The sequence below is a fragment of the Panthera onca genome, chromosome D1 (assembly GCF_046562875.1).
Source record: "Panthera onca isolate mPanOnc1 chromosome D1, mPanOnc1 haplotype 2, whole genome shotgun sequence".
Classification (NCBI taxonomy): Eukaryota; Metazoa; Chordata; class Mammalia; order Carnivora; family Felidae; genus Panthera; species Panthera onca.
This window is the reverse complement of record NC_138348.1, coordinates 87,672,973-87,693,374: the sequence shown is the minus strand read 5'-3', so window position 1 is coordinate 87,693,374 and position 20,402 is coordinate 87,672,973. Positions and strand designations below refer to the sequence as shown.

At 41.3% G+C, this 20,402-nt stretch overlaps 1 protein-coding gene across 7 annotated transcripts in view; it reads right to left on the bottom strand.

The window, feature by feature from the left end:
• SNX19 (sorting nexin 19) overlaps positions 1–20,402 on the bottom strand; it is a 47,267-nt gene that overhangs the window by 20,467 nt on the left and 6,398 nt on the right. For all 7 annotated transcript variants that reach the window (XR_013550063.2, XR_009602039.2, XM_078432958.2 and 4 more), the window contains exons 5-8: positions 19,087–19,217; positions 17,740–17,836; positions 16,831–17,011; positions 14,205–14,334 (exon numbers count right to left, since the gene is read on the bottom strand). Coding sequence is in view for 5 of the 7 variants with exons in the window: in XM_078432958.2 (XP_078289084.1) it covers positions 14,205–14,334; positions 16,831–17,011; positions 17,740–17,836; positions 19,087–19,217 (539 nt within the window). In the remaining 2 variants the exon portion in view is untranslated. The remainder of the gene's footprint in view (positions 1–14,204; positions 14,335–16,830; positions 17,012–17,739; positions 17,837–19,086; positions 19,218–20,402) is intronic.

Sequence of the window (20,402 nt, the reverse complement as noted above, 5' to 3'; positions counted from 1 at the left end):
GGTGCCAAAAGAATAGACTGTAAGGTTCTGCGGAAAGGGATCTTACTGAATTCATTTTGATATCTTCCTCAGCATTTACTATAATAGTGCCAGTCATACAACAAGCCATCAAATACTGAATCAATTTTATTCCACGATTCTCATGGTAACTTTGAGTGTTAAATTTTTGAGTTAACTCATTATTATGGCATATAAAACAGTAATATTCCTTATCTCATTCTCTGTCTGTTCTCATATCCAGTGTTAGCTTTATCTAAACAATTTTTTTTTTTACCTTCTTGCTCTTCACTGAATTGACAGGTCTCCTGCCATGTACATTCTATTATCCTTGAGTTATGCTCTATTTGATAGTCAGGAGTCCACCATGTGAGTATCATGTGCCAAAGAACAGAAAATTTGAAAATCTTCCCTTTGTACCAGCTATACATTCCACATTTCCCTTTGTCTTCCAAAGACAAAAGAACTTATAGACAGAAGAAAAGACGAAAATATAATCTGGGCTCTTGGGTCTCTAAGTATTCTATTAAAAATCTCAAAATGACTAGGGATATAGTCCATGTTTCCTCATATATCATCACTTATTTTTACACAAAAGGAGATAAAAATCTATTGATTTAATGAGCAGCCGCAGACTTTTTAAAGCACAAGTCAGATGTGCTGTATGGAAAGATGTCATACTGTCCTATCAGTCATGCTTCTCAATCTACACACTGGAAAACAGAGTTATTCTTTCTCCTCTTCCCTGTTCTGAATCCACATAGACCCTGCAACACCAAGGATTTAAACAATTAGTAAATCTAGGTGATCCTACCTCCTCCATCTCACGAATTCTTCAACCTTTCCCATCTCTATCACAATTCCTCATCACCTTTCATTGCTGTCAGTACAACCCTTTCCTAATTTGTCTCCCTGGTGCTAACTTTGCCTCCTTCAACTGATCCTCTGCAGCGCTATTTAGGTGATTTTTCTAAGTTACAAAGTCAATCATGTCATCACCTGTTTACATTTTGTAAGAAGCTTCCCCACAAATGGGGGACAAACTTGACGTTCTCTGAATGGCTCACAAGGCTCTGTATGAGTTGGCACCCATCAGACTCTTCAATGTAATCTGGCCACTCTCGTTGCACGTCATATATTCCTAATCATACCTGACTTCTTCGAGTACCATAAATACACCAGGCTGTTTACTGCTCTGCCATCAATACTCTGTTCTCCAGTGTCTGCTCTCCATTTCCCTACTCGTTTCAATCCTGCCTCAGAAGCCATCCTCCTGTGAGCCTGCTCTGGGCCTCTCATTGTTCATTACTTTATCACTTCTCTTAATCACCTACAGGGTCCTTGTTAAAGTCCTAACTTTGTACTCTAATTCCTAATTTATAATATTGCACCTCCAACTGGATATTAAATTTTGTAGGGTAGGAATTTGGGGTCTTTTTTGTATTTTGATCACTTAATGAAGTGTCTAGCACAGAGGGTAATCAATAAATGTTAGTTACTAAGAGAATTAATGCTCTCTATGGGACAATGGTCTAAAAGCATGGCACACTGCTCAAAATAAGCTTTGGAAAAGGCAAATATCCCAAAACTTAAAGCAGGAAAAGAATAGTAAGAGTAGAAAAGAACAGTAAGCTCCTCATTATTCATGCTTATGGAAGAAGACAGTAAGAGATTAAAAAAATTGTGGACAATCTAGAAATCCTTTGTATTTGGCATTTTATATGTATTTACATAAATATTAGGCAGATTTATTTTCCTAATAATCTTTTATTTAGGTTAACATTAAAATTAAACTGTGTTCCAACACACCAGGTATAGGGTAAATGTTGTAAGTATCCCAGGTAGTAAGTCAGCTGAGCTAGAATTAAGAGTTCATCATGAGGGGCGCCTGGGTGGCTTAGTCAATTAAGTGTCTGATTCTTGATTTTGGCTCAGGTCATGATTTCATGGTTGCAAGATAAGCCCCATGTCAAGATCTGTGCTGGGCATGGAGCCTGCTTAAGATTCTCTCCCTCCTTCTCTTTCTTTCTCTCTCTCTCCCCCTGTGCCTCCCCCGCTTGTGCGCTCTCTCTCAAAAACAAAAACAAACAAAAAAAACATGAATAATCCATGCAATTCACCTCTGGTTATGTATTCCCCTGGAAGGCAAGAGAGGTAGAAGGAAGGGACTGGGTCAGCCATGCTTCGTATGTGGCACACTCTATAAAGCCTAGAGAAGAGAGACACCTGCCAGCAGTCTATGTTTTGTCACTTTTCCTGGCAAATAGGCCCAGAGGATGGAAGAAACTGAAAGTCAAACAAAAGCAAAGGGGTTAAGAGGACTGTGAGTCACACTTGTATTTTGGGAACTGCCCCTGATGGATGGAGCAGCATCAAACTGATTCCAGCCCATTATTTGAAACTAGTAAGAAGAAGAAAATAGCAGAACGTCTGGGTAAAAAGTGACCAAAAGCAAGGGTCAGGTTACCTTTCTAACAAATACAGAATGAGAGGAAGACACTTGAGGGTTTCTGTGTTCATGGGATAAATGAGACTAATTGCAAAGGGAGAGCTCTAGAAATTTGTTCTAGATTTGAGGATTGTGACACCCTTAGGATTCCAGTTTGAAAGTTGGTTACACAAATCTAGTAAACCTCTGAAGACCTTCCCATCAACTTTTCTCAGCCGCATATAATGTTGCTAATGCACCATAATCCAGCCCTGAAAAGTCACAGCTGATAGATTCTAAGGCTAGGCAAAATCAAAGTCATGCTTCTTGGACAATTGCCTGTGCTCTTTGTTTGATCCATGTAAAAGCAGCAGCAGAACATCTGCCTCACAACCAGCAGCCTCCTTAGCGTCTCTAGAACAGTCCATGTCTTTTCTCCAAGCCCAAGAGATTCCCGTCACCACAGTTTTCAAGGCAATACTGAGTATAAACTAGCTCATACTCTTCTATGGAAAAGACACATTCAGTGGCCATAGCTACAAAGGCTTCACACAAGCAGTGTGCTATAATGACTGGAAATAACACTAGAAAGCCACAGTTTTGAACCTGCCTTGACCACTTGAATGACCAGAGTTCTGGCTTCCTTCTTAATAAAATGGGCTAATTCTTGCCTTACCTTCTTCACAAAGTTAATGATGGTAAAGTCCTGAGTGAGCTTTGCATTTCATGCCTTAGTTTTCCCTTTTGCAAACTGACTCTCCTCCTGGCAGGCTTAGGGATATAAATATTAGAACAGTGAACCACTTTTGTCCTGTGTGTTTAAGAAGATTGGAGAGAAACCACAGGGGCTTATGGGTAATTTGAAGATTATATTTTGGAATCCTTCCTAAAGCAAGACCTCAATAATACTAAACAATGCAACTTTCACTGCAAGGGCTGGACTGCAGGATCCAAAATCTCTCTTTCCTTCTTTCCTCACTCCCATGTGAACAGCAAGCTTGGGTCATTCTCAGTCACCAGGCAGCTGAGCCTTTCTTTCTCAGCACGTAAGGCAGGAAGGCAGGGAAAGGGAAGACTGATTAAAATGGGCACCCATTCAGAAGAATACTGAGTCTATGGAGGGGAAAGGACAGGGAGACGGAGAGGAATGCTTAGAACTGGAGCCCTGGAAAGAAAGGCAAGGGCACAAAGGAGGGCAGAAGGCAGGAATTTCACTGTTGTCTTGACAGCTAAACCCCTGTTGTTCCTGGTTGAGTTTACCTCACAGAAGGATGCCCAGGTTCTGCTCTGAGCAAACCCCACCACTATCGGAGAGGAAGAAGGAGGGAGAACTGAAGGATGGAAAAGTGGTAAGTGTGTGCTCTACATGATGCGACTGGCTCCCAACTTCTACTAGATCTCAGGTTAAAGTATGCTTAGCCATGATCTGGAAGAGAATTAGGGATTGGGTTTAAATAAGTAGACATAGTAGGGTTCCAAATTATACTGTGAAAATGGGTGGAGGAAGCTGGAAAAGGCTAAAAAGAACAAGGGGTAGAAGAGTAACCCAAAGATAGTTGTTTTCAGTTTCTTGTCTATAGGCTGAATTTTAAAACCTTTCCAAATAGAAGGTTATCCATTCTGATCCTAAGGATATGGAATAGAGCTGTGGTGACTCCAGATGTCCACATAGTAGGGATTTTGGGGGCACCACTTGTGGTTAGAAAACAAGGGGGAGAGAGGAGGAGGTGGTCAAGGGGCTTACCTTGAAGCTGCATTTCCATACCAAGCATACCATGTTATAGAGATTATATATTTACTGAGGAAGGGCTAAATTCCCCCAAAGAAAATCTCCGGTGCCATAATTACAGCACTAGACTAAGGTGTATTTCCCACCGGGTCACCCCTACTACCTCCCTACTCTAGTACCATACAGGTCTATTCCTCCACAGGGCACTTGGTGAAGTCTCTGTCTAAAGACAGAGGTAAAGATCAAACCTGAAGTGTTAACATATGGCTGTGTTCCAACACCAAGTCAACAGGAAAGAGACAAATGATCTCCATCCATGGCTGAAAGCAAAACGAAATACCCTTGATCATTTAAGAGGTTTATAAGATTCCCAATATCAGTGCAATCTAGCATTGACAATGTCTACCTTAGTGACATATATATCTAGGATTCTGGTATCTTAAAAGGCCTTGAGTATAGGACCAACTAGCTTATAGAGAGTAGCAACAGATTTTTTCAACTTCAGATGTCCAGCTGGTTTAATCACTGTAGGCTGTCTGGTTTACTCTGGGTTTCTGAGTTAAAACTGTTCTTGATGAATCAGCTCCAGCACTGAATCCTTGAGGGGTGGCATGCACTCAAACGGGCAACTTCTGGCAGTACATACTGCTCAGAGAAGCAAGTGTACACTGAAGACCGATCAGAGAGAGGGGAGAGGGTGAAAGATAAAAGAAATGGGCTCATCTAAAAGTCAGTGGCCCAGAGTAGAGGGCAGGTAAGTAGCTTCTGAATCATGGAGCAAGGCAGGGAATGGTTTCTGTTCCTATCACCACCAAGACAAGGACCTGTAGTTGCAAAATAAACCCTCCCTCAAAGAAGGCAAATGGGCACAATTTAACTTGCAGTGCCACCTGGTGCCTAGAGGGAGAATTCCTGCTCTAATTCCCTCAGCTTCTTGCTGGGCTTTCCAAGATGTTTTTGTCAAAATGATCTTTCTGTCTTCTGTGCACATGAAGATTCTCTCACCCAAACACTTCCTCTGTATCTGTCTCTGTCTCTCTCAGAGAGGAACTGAATGAAGATATTCAAAATACATTTAAAGTTTACTTTTTATTTAAAGTAGAAATAATGCCCCTCTTCTCCTTAAAATGTTCAGTGTCTGTACTATTCTTTATGCTAAACCTAACTGACACCCATCTCACATACAGCTTTAAACACTTACTTTCCTTTATAAAGCCTTTAGCTCCAAGAATCCTAATTTGTTTTGTACTATGTTTACAGTCTATATCCAGTGTCATTTGGCCTCACATTATTCAATATTTCTAATTGTTTCATATGGGTTATTTCTTCTCTTAGGCTGAAAGGACCTTAAAGTAGAAACAGTCACACATCAGATCTGAAGGGCTAGCACAGAGGTATCAAATCTTAGACTTTTCAAAAATTATTTGTAAAGAGGTCACCATAACAAGAACATAAAGTTAGTTTCCTAGAAAGCAAGTGAAGAGAGTTAGGAGCATCTACATTACAGGGCAGTCCCCTGGTTCTGAAGAAACTCTGAGGTTCTGCTCTGGATATGACTGGGGGAGACTTTAAGTATGTAAGGTAGCATGGAGTGCATAGATAGATCATATGAAGAAAGAGGCCCTGCAGATCACAAAGCAAGCACAGTAGAAAGACCTCTCCAGAAAGATGTTGAAATGTAAACATATTCTCTACCTCAGATATGTTACTGCCCCAGCAAGTCAAAATCCCCAAGGAAATGGAACATAGACCTTATAAAGATGGGTGAGAAGTCATGGGTGATGCTGCCCTGTGCCAGGCTCACATCAAGAGGCTTTCATTATCATCTCTTATTCTCCAACTAACTTCATGAGTTAGGAACTCTTATTTCCATTTGGAGAGTAACTGAGGCAGAGGGAGGTTATGTGACTTGTCTAAGTCACACAGACAGTAAGACACAAAGTAGTAGGATTTGAATTCAGATCTGTCTGACTTCAAAGCACATATTCTTACTTCCCTGTGTGGAAGGAAAGGGGCTGAGAAGGTACAACAGCAGGAGACGCTTCCAGAGAGGTCAAGCCTGTATGGGTCTTACAGTGGGAGGCCCAGGACAGAGAGGGCACTATGTTCTTTCGGAAAGGAGAGTGCCACTAGGATAGGAGAAGGCCTGAAAGGCCCAAAGGAAAACCCTCTTTTCAGGCTCAACCATGGCTATGGGAATTCAAGTTGCTCACTTAGAGCTGTGGGGGAGGGATATAACAGAGGTTCAGTTCACGTTTGTGTTTCTTGTCCCCTAGCACTACTGAGGAATCCCTGCAATTCTCACTAGTGGTAAGAAGATGTTCATTTGACATAAATTTGTTAAGTGCTTTCCACATATATAGCTAGGTGCTTATGACAGAATGATGAATAAGACAGAGTCCCCACTCTCAGGATACAGACAGTCTGAAACTGTCCTTCAAAACTGTCTTGGGTTCGTATTTGTTTTTTTAATTTTTTTTAAATGTTGATTTATTTTTGAGAGAGAGAGAGAGAGAGAGAGAGAGAGAGAGAGACAATGAACAGGAGTGGGGGAGGGGCAGAGAGAGAGGGAGACACAGAATCTGGAGCAGGCTCCAGGATCTGAGCTATCAGCACAGAGCCTGATGTGGGGCTTGAACTCACAAACCGTGAGATCGTGACCTGAGCTGAAGTTGGACGCTTAACCAACTGAGCCACCCAGGTGCCCTGGGTTCCAATTTGTAGTTATAGATGGACAAGAGATACAAGTAATGTGCCTTGAAAGAAGGTTTTGAGGTTGAAATACCTCATGATACTGTTTTATTCATAACTGATGCAATGATCAATTCTGCCTCTGTGTTTCAGTGTATGAGAATTTATATACAGAAGTGCAAAAACCCACAGGCATAGGCACATAGCCAGTCAGGTACCACCTATCTGTTACAACTTTAAAGGGGTATTCAAGTAGAAACTGTCGGTATATAATAGAAAAGGCATGAAGTCTTTATCCTAAGATGGGTGTAGGGTAAGTGGCACCTAAGAAATCTGACAGGGAGGCCACTCATAATAGGAGAGACTGCTGTGGCCCATCCTGGCACAATCTATAGAAGTTGAGACCTTTGTCAAGGTCTAGTGGAAGAAGCGTAAGACAAACGATGTTCCTTTTCCCCAAGGAAGCACAATACAACCTAATCCAAAGCCATCAGTGCAAAAAATTATTTTCAGCAACTCTAAAAACTGCCTGAGTCAATAATGAGAGGGCCAGAAAATAATCTGATAGGAAAATTTGAAGACTTAGTCTGAGATAATTTTATATCTGGGGCTCTTACAAAAGTATGCTATTTTCTACAGAAATTGTGTGTAGAAAGAGATCAAGTGTAAGAAACCACAAGGCACCAAAGCTGAATCAAAAGAGAAGTTTATGGAGCAAAGGAGAAAGCTGTAATTTGCGTTTCTTGAGAAACTCTGAATCTTAACTCTGAAAATCTTTTTCTGACTGGGAATAGGATGTAGAACAGGGACCCTAAGGGAAACTATGCAATCTCTGATCCAGGAGTGTTTTAAAAATAAAATCAGAAATATGCAGATGGAAATGAATTTATATACTACCATCATGTGCATGTGTCCCTCAGTCTAGTCAGATGGAAAGCAAGAGAGATTAGATGGAAATAAGGCATAGGAACTTGCAAGGTCAATTCTAGTGGTCACGCCTTGGTGAGGAAGCTTGCAGAGTTGGGAGGCAGTATGGAGCAGCAGCAATTTCATAGGCTTTGAGGCCAGGATGACTGAAGTGGAATCCTGGGTGTGATACTTACTAGCTCTATAATTCTGGAAGGTTATTTAACCCAAATATCATTTTCCTCACTTGTAAAATGTGTAAATATATGTCTATTTCACAGAACTGCACTGCACATTAGTACCTGAAGTACATGGCTGCTTACCTGGTATAGTTAGTATTTAACAAATGTTAGCTCCTTTCCTGTTGTACTTACTTGTACCCTTTGGTGGCAGGCCTGATGTTCCCCCCTTAAGACATAACCAATGTCAGAAAGACCCTTTATCCATCTGCTACCTAGACATGCCCACCGAGAAAGAGGCCCTTGAATAGATTCCTCTTAGAGAGCACCTAAGACTCTGGAGTGACCTAAGAGAATTAGTGGAGGCAAAAGAGTACACGGTCAGCCATTCATAATTCTCTTTCTGGAAAATGCACATTCTTGCCTGGCAGCACAGCCTCTCCAATGCTCCCCTACTCTCTCCCCATACACCTTCTGATTTTCCCTGGAGATAATCTATAGATATTGCTTTTCTAAGAAAATGAGTCCATGGCCTGGCATAAAGTCCAGTGCCTGCCATTTAATTTTTTCATCCATTTAATTTTCAAGTGCACTGCTTGTTGGACTCCTTAAACCTGACACATTCTTTCTTTTCTTCTTCATCTCCATATAATTCCTGACTTGACATACTTAACTAGTCTCTTTGCCCACAGATCACAGAACCTTCTTCCCTTTTCCCTACTCTTTTTACCACACTATTCCATTCCCACGTGCCCCTCAACATACACACACAAACACATTCACTCACTCACTCTTTAAGAAATCCTGATGTAGATGCCAAGAATGTGTCTGCTGCCCTTTTGACACAGAGTCTGATGCCATCTTCGGGGCCATGGGGAGGGCAGAGCCACGAGACGTGGCATTCGTGTACTCTACTGCTAGCCTGCCTCATATTTTTATCAGATCACTGCTCTGGGCATCCAAGCAGGGAACCAGTCCAGCTTCTTCTCATTCCTTTGCTCTACATCAGGACTCCATAATAATCTCACCCCTTACCTTGGCTGGGTCTTCCTGCCCCAAACCTTCTACCATCAATGGAGCACAGTACATCTCTCCTCTTTCCCTCCAGCCTAGTCATATCTGAGTACTTGTCCAATTTCTTAACCCTGATTCTGATGCATGCAGGGATACTGTTAAGTTTCTTCTGTTTTCGGACATGAGCAGTCTGCACAAGCTGGATTCACTTCTTGGCTTAGACTGCTACCCCCACTCCTCTTCCCCTCCCTTTGTCTCTAATTCCAAACAAGGAGTGCTCCTTCTTACATAATTGGATGTTCCCAGCACGGAAGCTGACATACGAGGTCAGGCGCGCATGCGTGCAAGACTTCCCTTTGACTTAACAATGCCTTTTTTGGGCATCTAACTTCTCTTTAGCTCCCTTCCCCCACTCTCTCCACACCATCAACAACATCAACAATCAAGGGAGATTTATGAAGCCTGGCTCAGACCAGAACTCTTCCAACCCTGGCTTAGAAGGAGGGGTCATGAGGTTGAATTTACTCTCCTTTTTTTTTTTTTTTGCAGGCTAGAGAGAGACTGAGGGAGTGACTGTTCATGATTTGGCAGGAGTCCTTGGCATCCAAGGCAGTTACGTATATAGATCTTTTAAGGGAGCAAGGGGAGTAAACAAAGTTGAAAGCAGAAGCTAACTTATTTTCTTAGAGATGATAATGCTGGCGGCTGGAAAATTATGACATTTTAAGGTAATGAATGTAAATCTAGATGGCAGTTCTGTCCCTGATGCCTGAACTGCAGTGTGTTCACGATGACTAGAGAAGTGGCAATAGCTATCAGTGCCATCAATACCAACTACCTTTAAAGTGCAGAACTAAAGACAGCCCAAGTATGCTGCAAAAGGATACAGCTCAGATACTTATGGTTTCAGAGACTGAACAGCCATGGTGCTTCCTGGGGACAGTCTCAGAGAGGCCAACACTGAAGCAGGCAGGGACCACACTGTACCTCTTGTAATAGTAACAAAGGTATGTGGAGTGGTGGGGAGGTGGGGGAGGTGCTGTAGCTTTGGGGGGGTATCAAATTCCAACTTATTTGCTTACCAAAGCAAATAAAGCCCAAGAATGTAGCACTGTATAAACCGCATCTTAAAAATAAAAAGAAGCGTAAGCCGTTCAGGGGACATGTAACATGGGATGACCTTAGGATTAGGATGCTGCAGGGCCCTTTGTGTTACATGAGAATGTGCATATAGGGAAATGTGGTTTGGATTTTACAAAATGACTGAAAATTTCCTCTTGGGGAACGTAGACTACTCTGAGGCAAAATAATTTTGTTGGTTTTTAATCCCTTCAAATCCCAGAACAAAACTGATCAGAAAAGATAAAGTCATTAAGCTGAAAATTAGACAAACATGGGTTCAGATTCTGCCTGTGGTATACTTATTAGCTCTGTGATCTGGATTAAGTAACCACACTTCTTTGTAAGCCTTAGCTTCCTCATCTTTGAAACGGGGATCATAGCTGTTCTACAGGGCTTTGAGGGGATTAAATGATATAATGCGCTTGTGTGTTCAGTATAGTGTCTGCACAAAGTAAACTCTCAACAAAGGTTTGCTGGGCACTAAATACGCTGAAGGTAACAATGTTATCTACATTGTGTTATCTACATTGTTATCTACAAAGTATCTACACTTTGAGTCCTGAAGTAAGCCCTGTCTATTCCCTGTCTACCATGCACAGGGGAACTTGCTGGTGTAAGACCACAGATACTTTGAACTTCTGGAAGGGGAATTGTAATTCTTTCCCCAGATATCCATGGTTGCCTCTTGACTCCCATCTTTTATTTTATGTATGTATGTATGTATGTATGTATGTATGTATGTATTTATTTATTTAAACATTTATTCATTCTTGAGAGACAGAGCATGAATGGGGGAGGGGCAGAGAGTGAGAGAGAGTGGGGAGACACAGAATCCAAAGCAGGCTCCAGGCTCTGAGCTGTCAGCACAGAGCCTGATGCAGGGTTCGAACCCATGACCATGAGATCATGACCTGAGCCGAAGTCGGACGCTTAACTGACAGCCCCCCAGGTACTCCTTGACTCCCTTTAAAACGCTTCAAGAACACTGTGAACCCAGCACCAGCTATTTGAGAAGGGGGCCATGTGCATCATTTAAAAGATGGGAATGATTTCTAGGGAAGGATGAAAGGCCTTGAACAGGGAAGGATGAAACTCTTAATTCTAGTCTGTGGAGACTTAGGGTGTGAAGGGTGTCAACTGGCTATGTTCCCATTTCCACTGTAGCTAACACAAAACAAAATGGACCTAACAATAACATTTGATAGAAGTGGGAACTTTTTGATAGGAAGGGATATGAGACAAGTGAATAAGGACAAAATATCATCGCCTGGAAAAATCTTTGATGAACAAAGATAACAGACCACAGTTACAAAGAGTTTTCCAGAAGTAACTAGCCACAAAATTCTGTTCTTGCACAAGATTCATCTTGGCTTCATTCAAATTCACTAAAGACATCCAGAATTTCCCTCCTTTAACAAACAGAGATGCCACTCCATTAAAACAGAAAAAGTTAAAGGAATGTCAAGGGAAATTTAGTTGTAAGCCCTCTCCCTGATTTTGTTTATGGTGTGAGCTCCATGTGGGTTTTGCTCATACTCATTCACCAGATAGCTATCTATCCAGCTAACTAGAGGTGTAGTTCTAGTAGAAGTGTCAAGGGCTGGGGACGAAAAGGTGAGCAAGCCTGATTCAAAGTTCTTCTCATGAAGGCATTACTTGAGTCTAGCAGCTCTCCCCACCCATGTAACCAGGAGCACCTGGAAAATACTACTGAATTCTGTACTTAACCTACACTTGTCTGTGCTGGAAAGATACCTGGGTGGTCTGCTTCATGATGTCAGACATGGGAATACTCTAGTTGTTACTTTAACAAAGGAACCCATTGGCACAAAGTCACCTAGAAACCCCTTACAAAGCCTTTATTGTTTAGGAGCTCTATTCTGCAAAACTCAGAGACACAGGCACAGTGGGGATAGCAGTTGCTACAGGAGATGGGTATAGGGTAGAGCAACCTGAAGACGTAAAAGTAGAACAAATCTGGGGTCACCAGCTGGAGGAATTAGAAAGAGAAAGAATTTTTTTTTATCCTTTCCTTTTTCTGAAGTGCAAATAATTAAGACCTAACATCTACTGGATACCTTCTACGCACCTGAGATTGACACTATTGTTATTCCTATTTTCCAGATAAGGAAACCAAAGCTCAGAGAAATTAATCATAGCAGGGTAGTAATATATTGTGTGGATAAGAACTTGGGCTTTGGAATTTCTGGATTTGATTTCTGGCTCCACCATGCATTAGCTTTGTGATCGTGGATAAGGCCCTCTGTTCTAACCCCCATTAAACTGTACAAAATATGAAAAGTAGAGACTATCTGTTTTGTTCACTACTGATCAGCCTGGTGAATTAAGGAGTAAGACCAAAACAATTTCCCAGCTAGATAGACAGGTAAGAGTATTTCAAGGTGAAGTGGATGAATGCTACAAACAGCTTGGACAACTGTCTACCAGTCAAACCCAGAAACTGCTCAGATCAGAGGGCACAATATATTTACTTCTGCACATCCCATCCACTCCACTTTACTCTTCTCTCTTCCCTATCCTGAGAGAATTTATAATCATTGCCCACTGAGGTAAATGCAATCTGGCTTAGAATTCTCAAGTTTGAAATTCCCTTGTATTTAATCTCCCTGGTTTAGATCTCTAAGAACCCTGACTATGTAAAATACTACTTTTTCAGTGATCAGCCTGTAATCGCCAAATATATTTCTCTCTCCTTATCTGGTACTGGCTCAAGCCCTTTAATATTCTGAGTTATTTACACTTCAGGTAAACTTCTTCCTACCTTTTTCATATATGAATCCTTATCTTTGAATACTTTCTTGTGTTTTGAAACCAATTTGTCATGTAAATGCTTTCAAGGACGAGGGTAATCAATTATCACATACTAGCTAGTTTTAGGATCTTCCAATTTTTTGAAAGATCAGCATTTTGGAAGATTTTGGAAGATCAGCAAGGGAAAGCTTAACAGAGGAAGAAGAGAAACAAAGGCTCAATTAACAACATCCACAAGTGACTGAAAACAACACAGACAGACTCTGCTTTCAAGTATGAAGGTGATGAGAAAGGAAATGTTTATCTTTGATCTGGCATTTAGTGAGCATCTTCTGTGTCCTGGGTCCTGTGTAAGTTGCTGGGGATATAAAGTCAGGTGTACTCCCTAAAGAACTGGTAGTCTAGAACATGGTTTCTTAACCTCTGTACTACTGTTATTTTGGGTAGGATGATTCAGTGTTGTTTGGGGCATTGGGAGTGGGGAGAGTGCTGTCCTGTGTAGTGTAATAGCATCCCTGGCCTCTACCCACTAGATTAAATAGTCTCCTATCTCCCTTCCCAGTTGTGACAACTCAAAATGTCTCCTGATATTGCCAACTACCCCTGGGAGAAAACTGGCCCTCACTTGAGGACCACTAGTTTAGGGAAAGAACATTATTTCTCTAATACGCTGTGTGATCAGTATTATGATCACAACTCTAAGGGTAGACAAGAGGGTTCCTCAGTTCTGGGGGAAGGTGGGAGAGGATACCACAAAAAGTTCCACAGAATACATCTTTTCACAGATCTTTTAAGAGATATAAGTGGTGTTGGGATCACAATCCACATTTTAAGTCCAAGTATACTTCTATTCCTTACCATCCTGTGGAAGTACTTGCTCAGTTGTTGACTATTTACACACCTTTTGGAGAAAACAATCTTTATTTTCAGAGCACTGATCTGTTTTCGCCTTGTCTTTCTCATTATTTATCATCACAGTGAATACATACTGCCAGTGAAATGTTCACTGTAACAAGGTGAACAGTGTAGGGCTTGGGGTTTAACTGGGTGGAGAATGGATCCCCCAGTAGTAAGAGCTGAAGTATTTTAAGATCACAGGCAATGTCTGTAACTCGGTGGATTATGCCAGAAGTCCTATAGAAGCAGACCCATTCACTCTTTAGACAATGAGGTGATTAATACAAGCCTTTTGGTACACTTCAGGCAGTCTTCATCCCTGTACCCCTGCAACAGAGTCTCTGTCTTCCGTTATGGCCACAGGTTTCCTGGACTCGACACTTTCCCTCTCCAGTGCAGAATTCAGAATTCACACCCAAGCCCTGTCCAACTTGAGACTCTAATACGATAGAGAACTCTGCAGTCTTACCTCTGAATTAGGGTCCCAAAGACAAGACGAAGAACTTTTTGCATGTTTTCTGTACACAGCCATCTCCACTGTTCCATTAGCAGCAAGAGGAGCAGATCCAGGGCTGTGTCAGCTAGCTCTGTCTCTGTTCCTGGGGAATGAAAGGCATCAAAAGTAACTGAGAAGAGACCCATTCAGGTGGAACATATTTCAATGAACTGGATCTTCACCTTTATATCAATCATCTTGTATTTCTGTAATTCTTCTTTACTCAAATCAAGAGATGTTTACTTTATATCTAAGAAGTTCAGTGATAGGCTCTGTATTTCTTTATAATTCTTTTGTTTATGTTCCTCAGTCACTCAGTAAATATTGTTTGCCTTTCTAAAAGATTTTGCATATAAATATTTTTCCCACCTAGCTTCTGTTTCTTCTGTATTCTCTCCAGGGAGCTGAATACATTCTGTTCCAAGTAATTGCTCCCAACTAGTGACTAACTGGAATTGGCAAGGCCCAGTCTCTTCCATCCTTATATTCCACTGGCCTCCACAAAGCATCATGGAAATGTTGTGGGCAGCAGATCTGGGGAAAGATTTAGGATTCATTCTCCTGTAAACAAGTTGCTTTGAAAGCGTCTCCATTACACAGAGCTGTTGGGTTGGGATCCAGGAGGCTTCAGTTTGGTTCTGAGATAACATGCAGTTCTAGAAAGAGCACTATACCTTTGGTAAAATAGGCCATGACAATTATTGATTTCTTTCCTATTTCAAAGACTGGAAAGAGGACCACAAATGAGTTCACATCCGTGCTAAGCTGAAGTCTCTTGAACAGATGTATTTCATGGATGGAAGCATCTGTTCTCTAACCCTGTTCAGGGGTCCCATGTCATCTGTGATTTGCCTCCCAAGAGACATCCCTAGGAATATATGAATGAATGAATGAATGAATGAATCTCAGCAATCTGATGCTATTGCTGTGATTAATATTACAATTAATCATCAACAATAATTTTGTTGGTCTAGGACAAATAGGTATTGTCTGGGCCAGTTTGCCCAAGCTCTTCTCCCTAAAGGGTTCTTTAGAACATTAATGACTTCAGATTTAGATGAATCTGTTAGAACTGAATTCTACTTTTTTCTTAATCCCACCCAATATATATATTTTTTCTGCACTGCATTTCAAGGGGAAATTAGAACTTGTATGTTTACTTTCCAGTCATTTGCTCAAAGACAGGATATTTAGGTCCTTGGGAAACAGCATCATTCTGAGCATCTGTCACCCTTCTCAATTCTATTTTCTCAGATTTAGTGTTTACCTAGAGCTGCCACCATGTGGTGACAGTTAGTCATAGCAGAAAATATAAGAAAAAGGAAAACAAGGCACCAAGTCCTCTGGAACAAAATGGTGAATTTCCTCTCATGTGAGAATTTTGAGTTTCTTAAGGCTAAAAGAAAAGCTCAGGCATAAACTATATCTTTAGAGTTATGATGTTGAAAATTTACAGCCTTGATTTTGGTTGTTTATACTGTTTTACCCATTTCATCTTTCTTACAGTTCTGATGCTTTTGCCATTATAACACTTTATTTACTTACCCAGTGAGACATGTGTGAAGAGGTGGGGTTGTAAATTTCATTTTTTCTTCCTCACGGTTAAGCAGAGGTCCCATAGAGTGAGGTCAAGTGACTATTCATGGGCATCCAAGAAACAATGTTGAAATAGGCTTTTTTGGTTTTTTTTTCCTTCTGAACTAAAGATTTTGTGATCTCTTCTTGAAGAGACTTTGTGGGAAACTTTGTCTTGGTGGAACTGAAAACCTTTTTTATAAATTGTAGCTCAGCAAACATACTAATATCCTGGGCTCCCATTTTTGCCCATGTAGAAAACATCTGCACTTTTTCTAGGAAGCAAACCTGCCCTATCCTCACCTCTTCTTTCCTGCTCTATGGTGGGGCACTGGGTGGTATCACTTGCCATGGCAGTAAATAAAACAGAAGGAAAAGCTCCAGGGAGAGGAAGAATTCCATTTCACACAGGTTGCACTTCAGCTGCCCTGTGCTATATCTAAGTGAAGATTTCTAGTAGGCAAGTGGAAAGACAACATCCAACATTTAGGCATCATCAGCACATGTGTTAGATTTGAAATCAATAGTACAAATGAGATCACTCAGGGGGACCATGCAGAGTAAGAATAGAGAGCCAAAAATAAAGCTCTGGAAGGCTAGTAAGAGAACCAACAAATGGGACTAAGAGACTAACTACATGAGAGGCAGAAAGAAAACCAGGAGAGGGGGACCACAGACATGAAGGAAGGAAGTTTTGCAGATAAAGGGAGTAGTCCAAAGATGCCAAAGCATGCCATAAATAACATACATAAGATAATGATATGATAAGCATGGATCTCATCTTGCTGGATCAGAGCTCCCTGTTTTTGTGCCCTGTTCCCCTGTTTGACTCAGCTCTGGGGACTGTGTCGGATTCTTCTTTGTATGCCAGGCTCGGCAGAGCACCTCAAGCACTGGTTTTTAACACATGGTTTGCTTAGCTAAACAGAAGAGAAATTAAATGGACAAATCCCAACTGTCACAAGTCCCAAGTATATTATACCATGGCTCCCTTCTCTGTAGGAGCAGGGACCCTGTCGCTTACCCGGATCACTGGTGCTGAGGTCTTGGGCTGGCACGGCTGGATCTGACAAGTAACCATCCACACAACCTTTGGGGATTTGTTCACGGTCTTTTTCTGGGACTTCTGCTGGCTGCATTTCTAGTAACTTTGTCTGTTTTTCAATAAAGGACTCCATCCCAGACATGGATAGGATCTCTGACTCCTGAGGAAAGAGCCAGTGGCACATCACATAAAGTATGAGGAATATACGAGAGCAACTGTGGCACTTGAGTTTCCCTGTTCCTTCTCTGCAAAAGTATCATGAGTACAGAACCCAAATGACTCTGTGACTACCTCAGGAAAGTCTTTAGCTTCTACCAAAACTGCAAGTCAAACAATGCCTTTGTATTTGCACTTGCTGCAAACACATTTGGGTCATCTATTCTTTTCCAGGAACTGGCTTTCCTTCTCATTCTGCCACCTTTTATTCCAAACCCATGGTGCTTGAGAAGTCAAACTGCTGACCCAGAGCCAGTAGGAATTACAAACTACCCAGAGAAAATACTTTTAGAATAAAAGTTAGAGGGGTGCCCGGGTGGCTCAGTTGGTTAAGCGTCCGACTTCAGCTCAGGTCATGATCTCGCGGTTCATGAGTTCAAGCCCTGCATCAGGCTCTGTGCTCAGAGCCTGGAGCCTGCTTCAGATTCTGTGTCTCCCTCTCTCTTTGCCCCTTCCCCAGCTCACACTCTGTCTCTCTCTGTCTCAAAAAGAAATAAACATTAAAAAAAAAAACTTAAAAAAAAAAAGAATAAAAGTTAGAGACACAGATGCTGGTTAGGTCCTTCAGCAAGGCACCTACATCCCTCCTAACTTTAGAGAATGTCTCAATTGTCTATAACTGCAGGGTCAACCTCCCAGTGATTAATTCCAGGAGTCATCTGGTTATCTTACCACACTGCCTTCCTGGAAACAATAGAGAATCTTCTCAGGTGCTTCAGTTATATTCAGTGCTGGAGCAATCTTACTGGATGAGAACCTCAGCCTGGACCTGGTATTGACACAACGAGCAGAAACAGAATGTAATGCATGATTTTGATTCCTATATGAAGGACTGACAAGTATTAATACCTTAAAACAAGAACACTCATACTTATTCTAGGGATCTTACTGTGGTCAGAGTTGCCAGGAGAGACCTGGCCCTGAAATTCCCCAAGTGACAGACAGTCAGGCAATTCTCAATACATAGTGCAACCACTGCACTAAGCTATGTGCACAACGCATTTGTGAAAGGGCTTTTGCTAATGTAAAACAGGGACCAGTCTATCATGGCTGTATTCCCATAAGCTAGAAGAATGGCTAGCATATACTATATTCTCATTAAAAATTTGTCAAAGATTAAAGAGACGTGTGGAATAAACCAAGGCTTTAGTTGTTACTGTTGGTACCCTATTTGCACATCCATTTATTCTCCTTGTATTCCAAATAAAACCAGGAGAGGGACCACAAGTGCTAACCTCAATGTTTCAAGGATCTTATAAGCACAGATATCATGGTCACCTTTCAAAATATGGGCTCGGTAAAAAAAAAAAAAAAAAAAAAAAAAAAGGCTAAAAATTATGAGTGTTATTGCTGGTACATGCCCACATGTACACAAAGACAGTCAGACGTACAGACATAAACATACAAACTCTATCCTTCCCTCTCCCCACTCCAACACACACATAAACACACCTTATCTCTCTCTCTCTCTCAGTCTTTCTCTCTGTCTCTTCATAATGGCCCAGATACAGATATGAAATTTGCACTAAAGGTTAAGAGTGGTGCCATTCCCTTCCACATGTTGGCTTTGAAAGGGTATATTTGGGACCCTAGTGCAGGAAACAATAGCTGGCCCCTTCCTGTTTATTGCTAGTATATGCATCTTTGGAGCTAAGAGTTGCAGAAACGATGGCAAACAGAGATCAGTTATCAGCCTTAATTCTTCATAGAAAAGAAACATCTCAATTTTACAGGAAAATAGAAAAGGACACTATCTCTATTCTAGAGTTTTCCTTCTAATTAAAAATTCCTGATCAGTTTAAGTCCTGGGATCCTATGGCGAGACAAACATTCATCAGGGATGCCTATGCTGGATCTTAGGCTCCTTTAGGTTGGTGGAGCCTGGTTTTGTATAATAACTGGTATGTGTTACCCATCTCCTCTCTCCTAGGGATTGAAAGTGGAGATGGGATTTGGCTGAAGACTGGCAATCAACTTGAGAACTGGAAAGGGTCCCTGGATAACTGAAGGGTTTCTCACTTGCTAGTCTTCTTGCCTTCTGTCTGGGGCTTGCTTTCTGTCTCGGCCTCACTCAGCTCTTCTGTGGGACTCTGGGGTTCAGAGCGAGGAAATGCTGTCTTCAAGGTGTCCACGATAGCACTCACCACCATCTGCAGGGGTCAGAGGTGCAGGGTCAGACAGGAACCACCAAATGAGCAGTTGTCTCACGCTGCTTTATGCAATTAGGATGCGCAGATAGCTAGGCTAGCTAGTGGAGTCTTACTCATCAGCACAGTCAGGTATCAGGCAGATTTACTGTCAACTATTCTCCCTTTTCTCTATGGCCATAAAAATCTTCTTCCTCACAGAGTTAAGACAAACAATACCATGGGAAAATAAGTCAAAACAAACAATGAGATAAATAAAAACCTTGAGAGTTCTACAGGCTGGTGAAATACTTTTCATTTCTCAATTTCTTTCCTTGTATATAAAGGAATAATTTTTAGTTTGTAAATCAATAATACTTTCACCAAGATGTAAATAAATGGAAGTAACATAGGCAGGGATATATGGAAAAAAGAAAGAGTAAAGATTATCAAATAAGAAATGCAGTCTGGTAGCATACATATTAACATGCTCAGAGTAATTCACAGAGTAAAGAACTGGTTTTTCCAGTTAATTCAAACAATTTCTCTTCTTTACAGAAAGAATAACAAAAATCACTCATGTCAAAATTAAGGAATCTTGAGTTGATATCAACTTTTCTACTCATAAACACCAAATATTTGGTCATAAAGACCAAATAAAGCAATCCTCACTGAAGAGTAAGAGTTGTCTGTATTTCTCAGAATGGGAAAATGGCATATAGATATTTGCTAAAAAGGAAAATGCACAAACAAATGAAACCCTACAATACTCAAGAAATGAAAAGAAATCTTTACTTTTCCTTTGGTGCTCCTTGCTAATTAACACTGCTGGCTAAGAGTAGTGTCATGCCTTCCTGAATTCATACCTGTGTTCATCCTCTATAAGGAGCACAGCTAGCACAGCTGAGACAAGGCTGGAGTGGCTAAGACTACAGTAAAGCATAGGGCATAACAAACCAAGGAAAGAACACAGAGGACAGTATGAATAGATAATGGCACCTTGCTCTCAAGGCTCACAAAATTGTAGATCTCTGGGGAGGGTCTTTATCTGCTTTGTCATTGTTGTGTCACCAGCAGCTAATACTATTCATGGCTTTGAGGAGGCAAGCAGTAACTGGATGGTGAGTCAGTGAGTGAACACATCTGTGTGGATGGACACATCTGCATGGAACTTTGGGGATTCTACCTCATTCATCCCTTTCCAGTTTG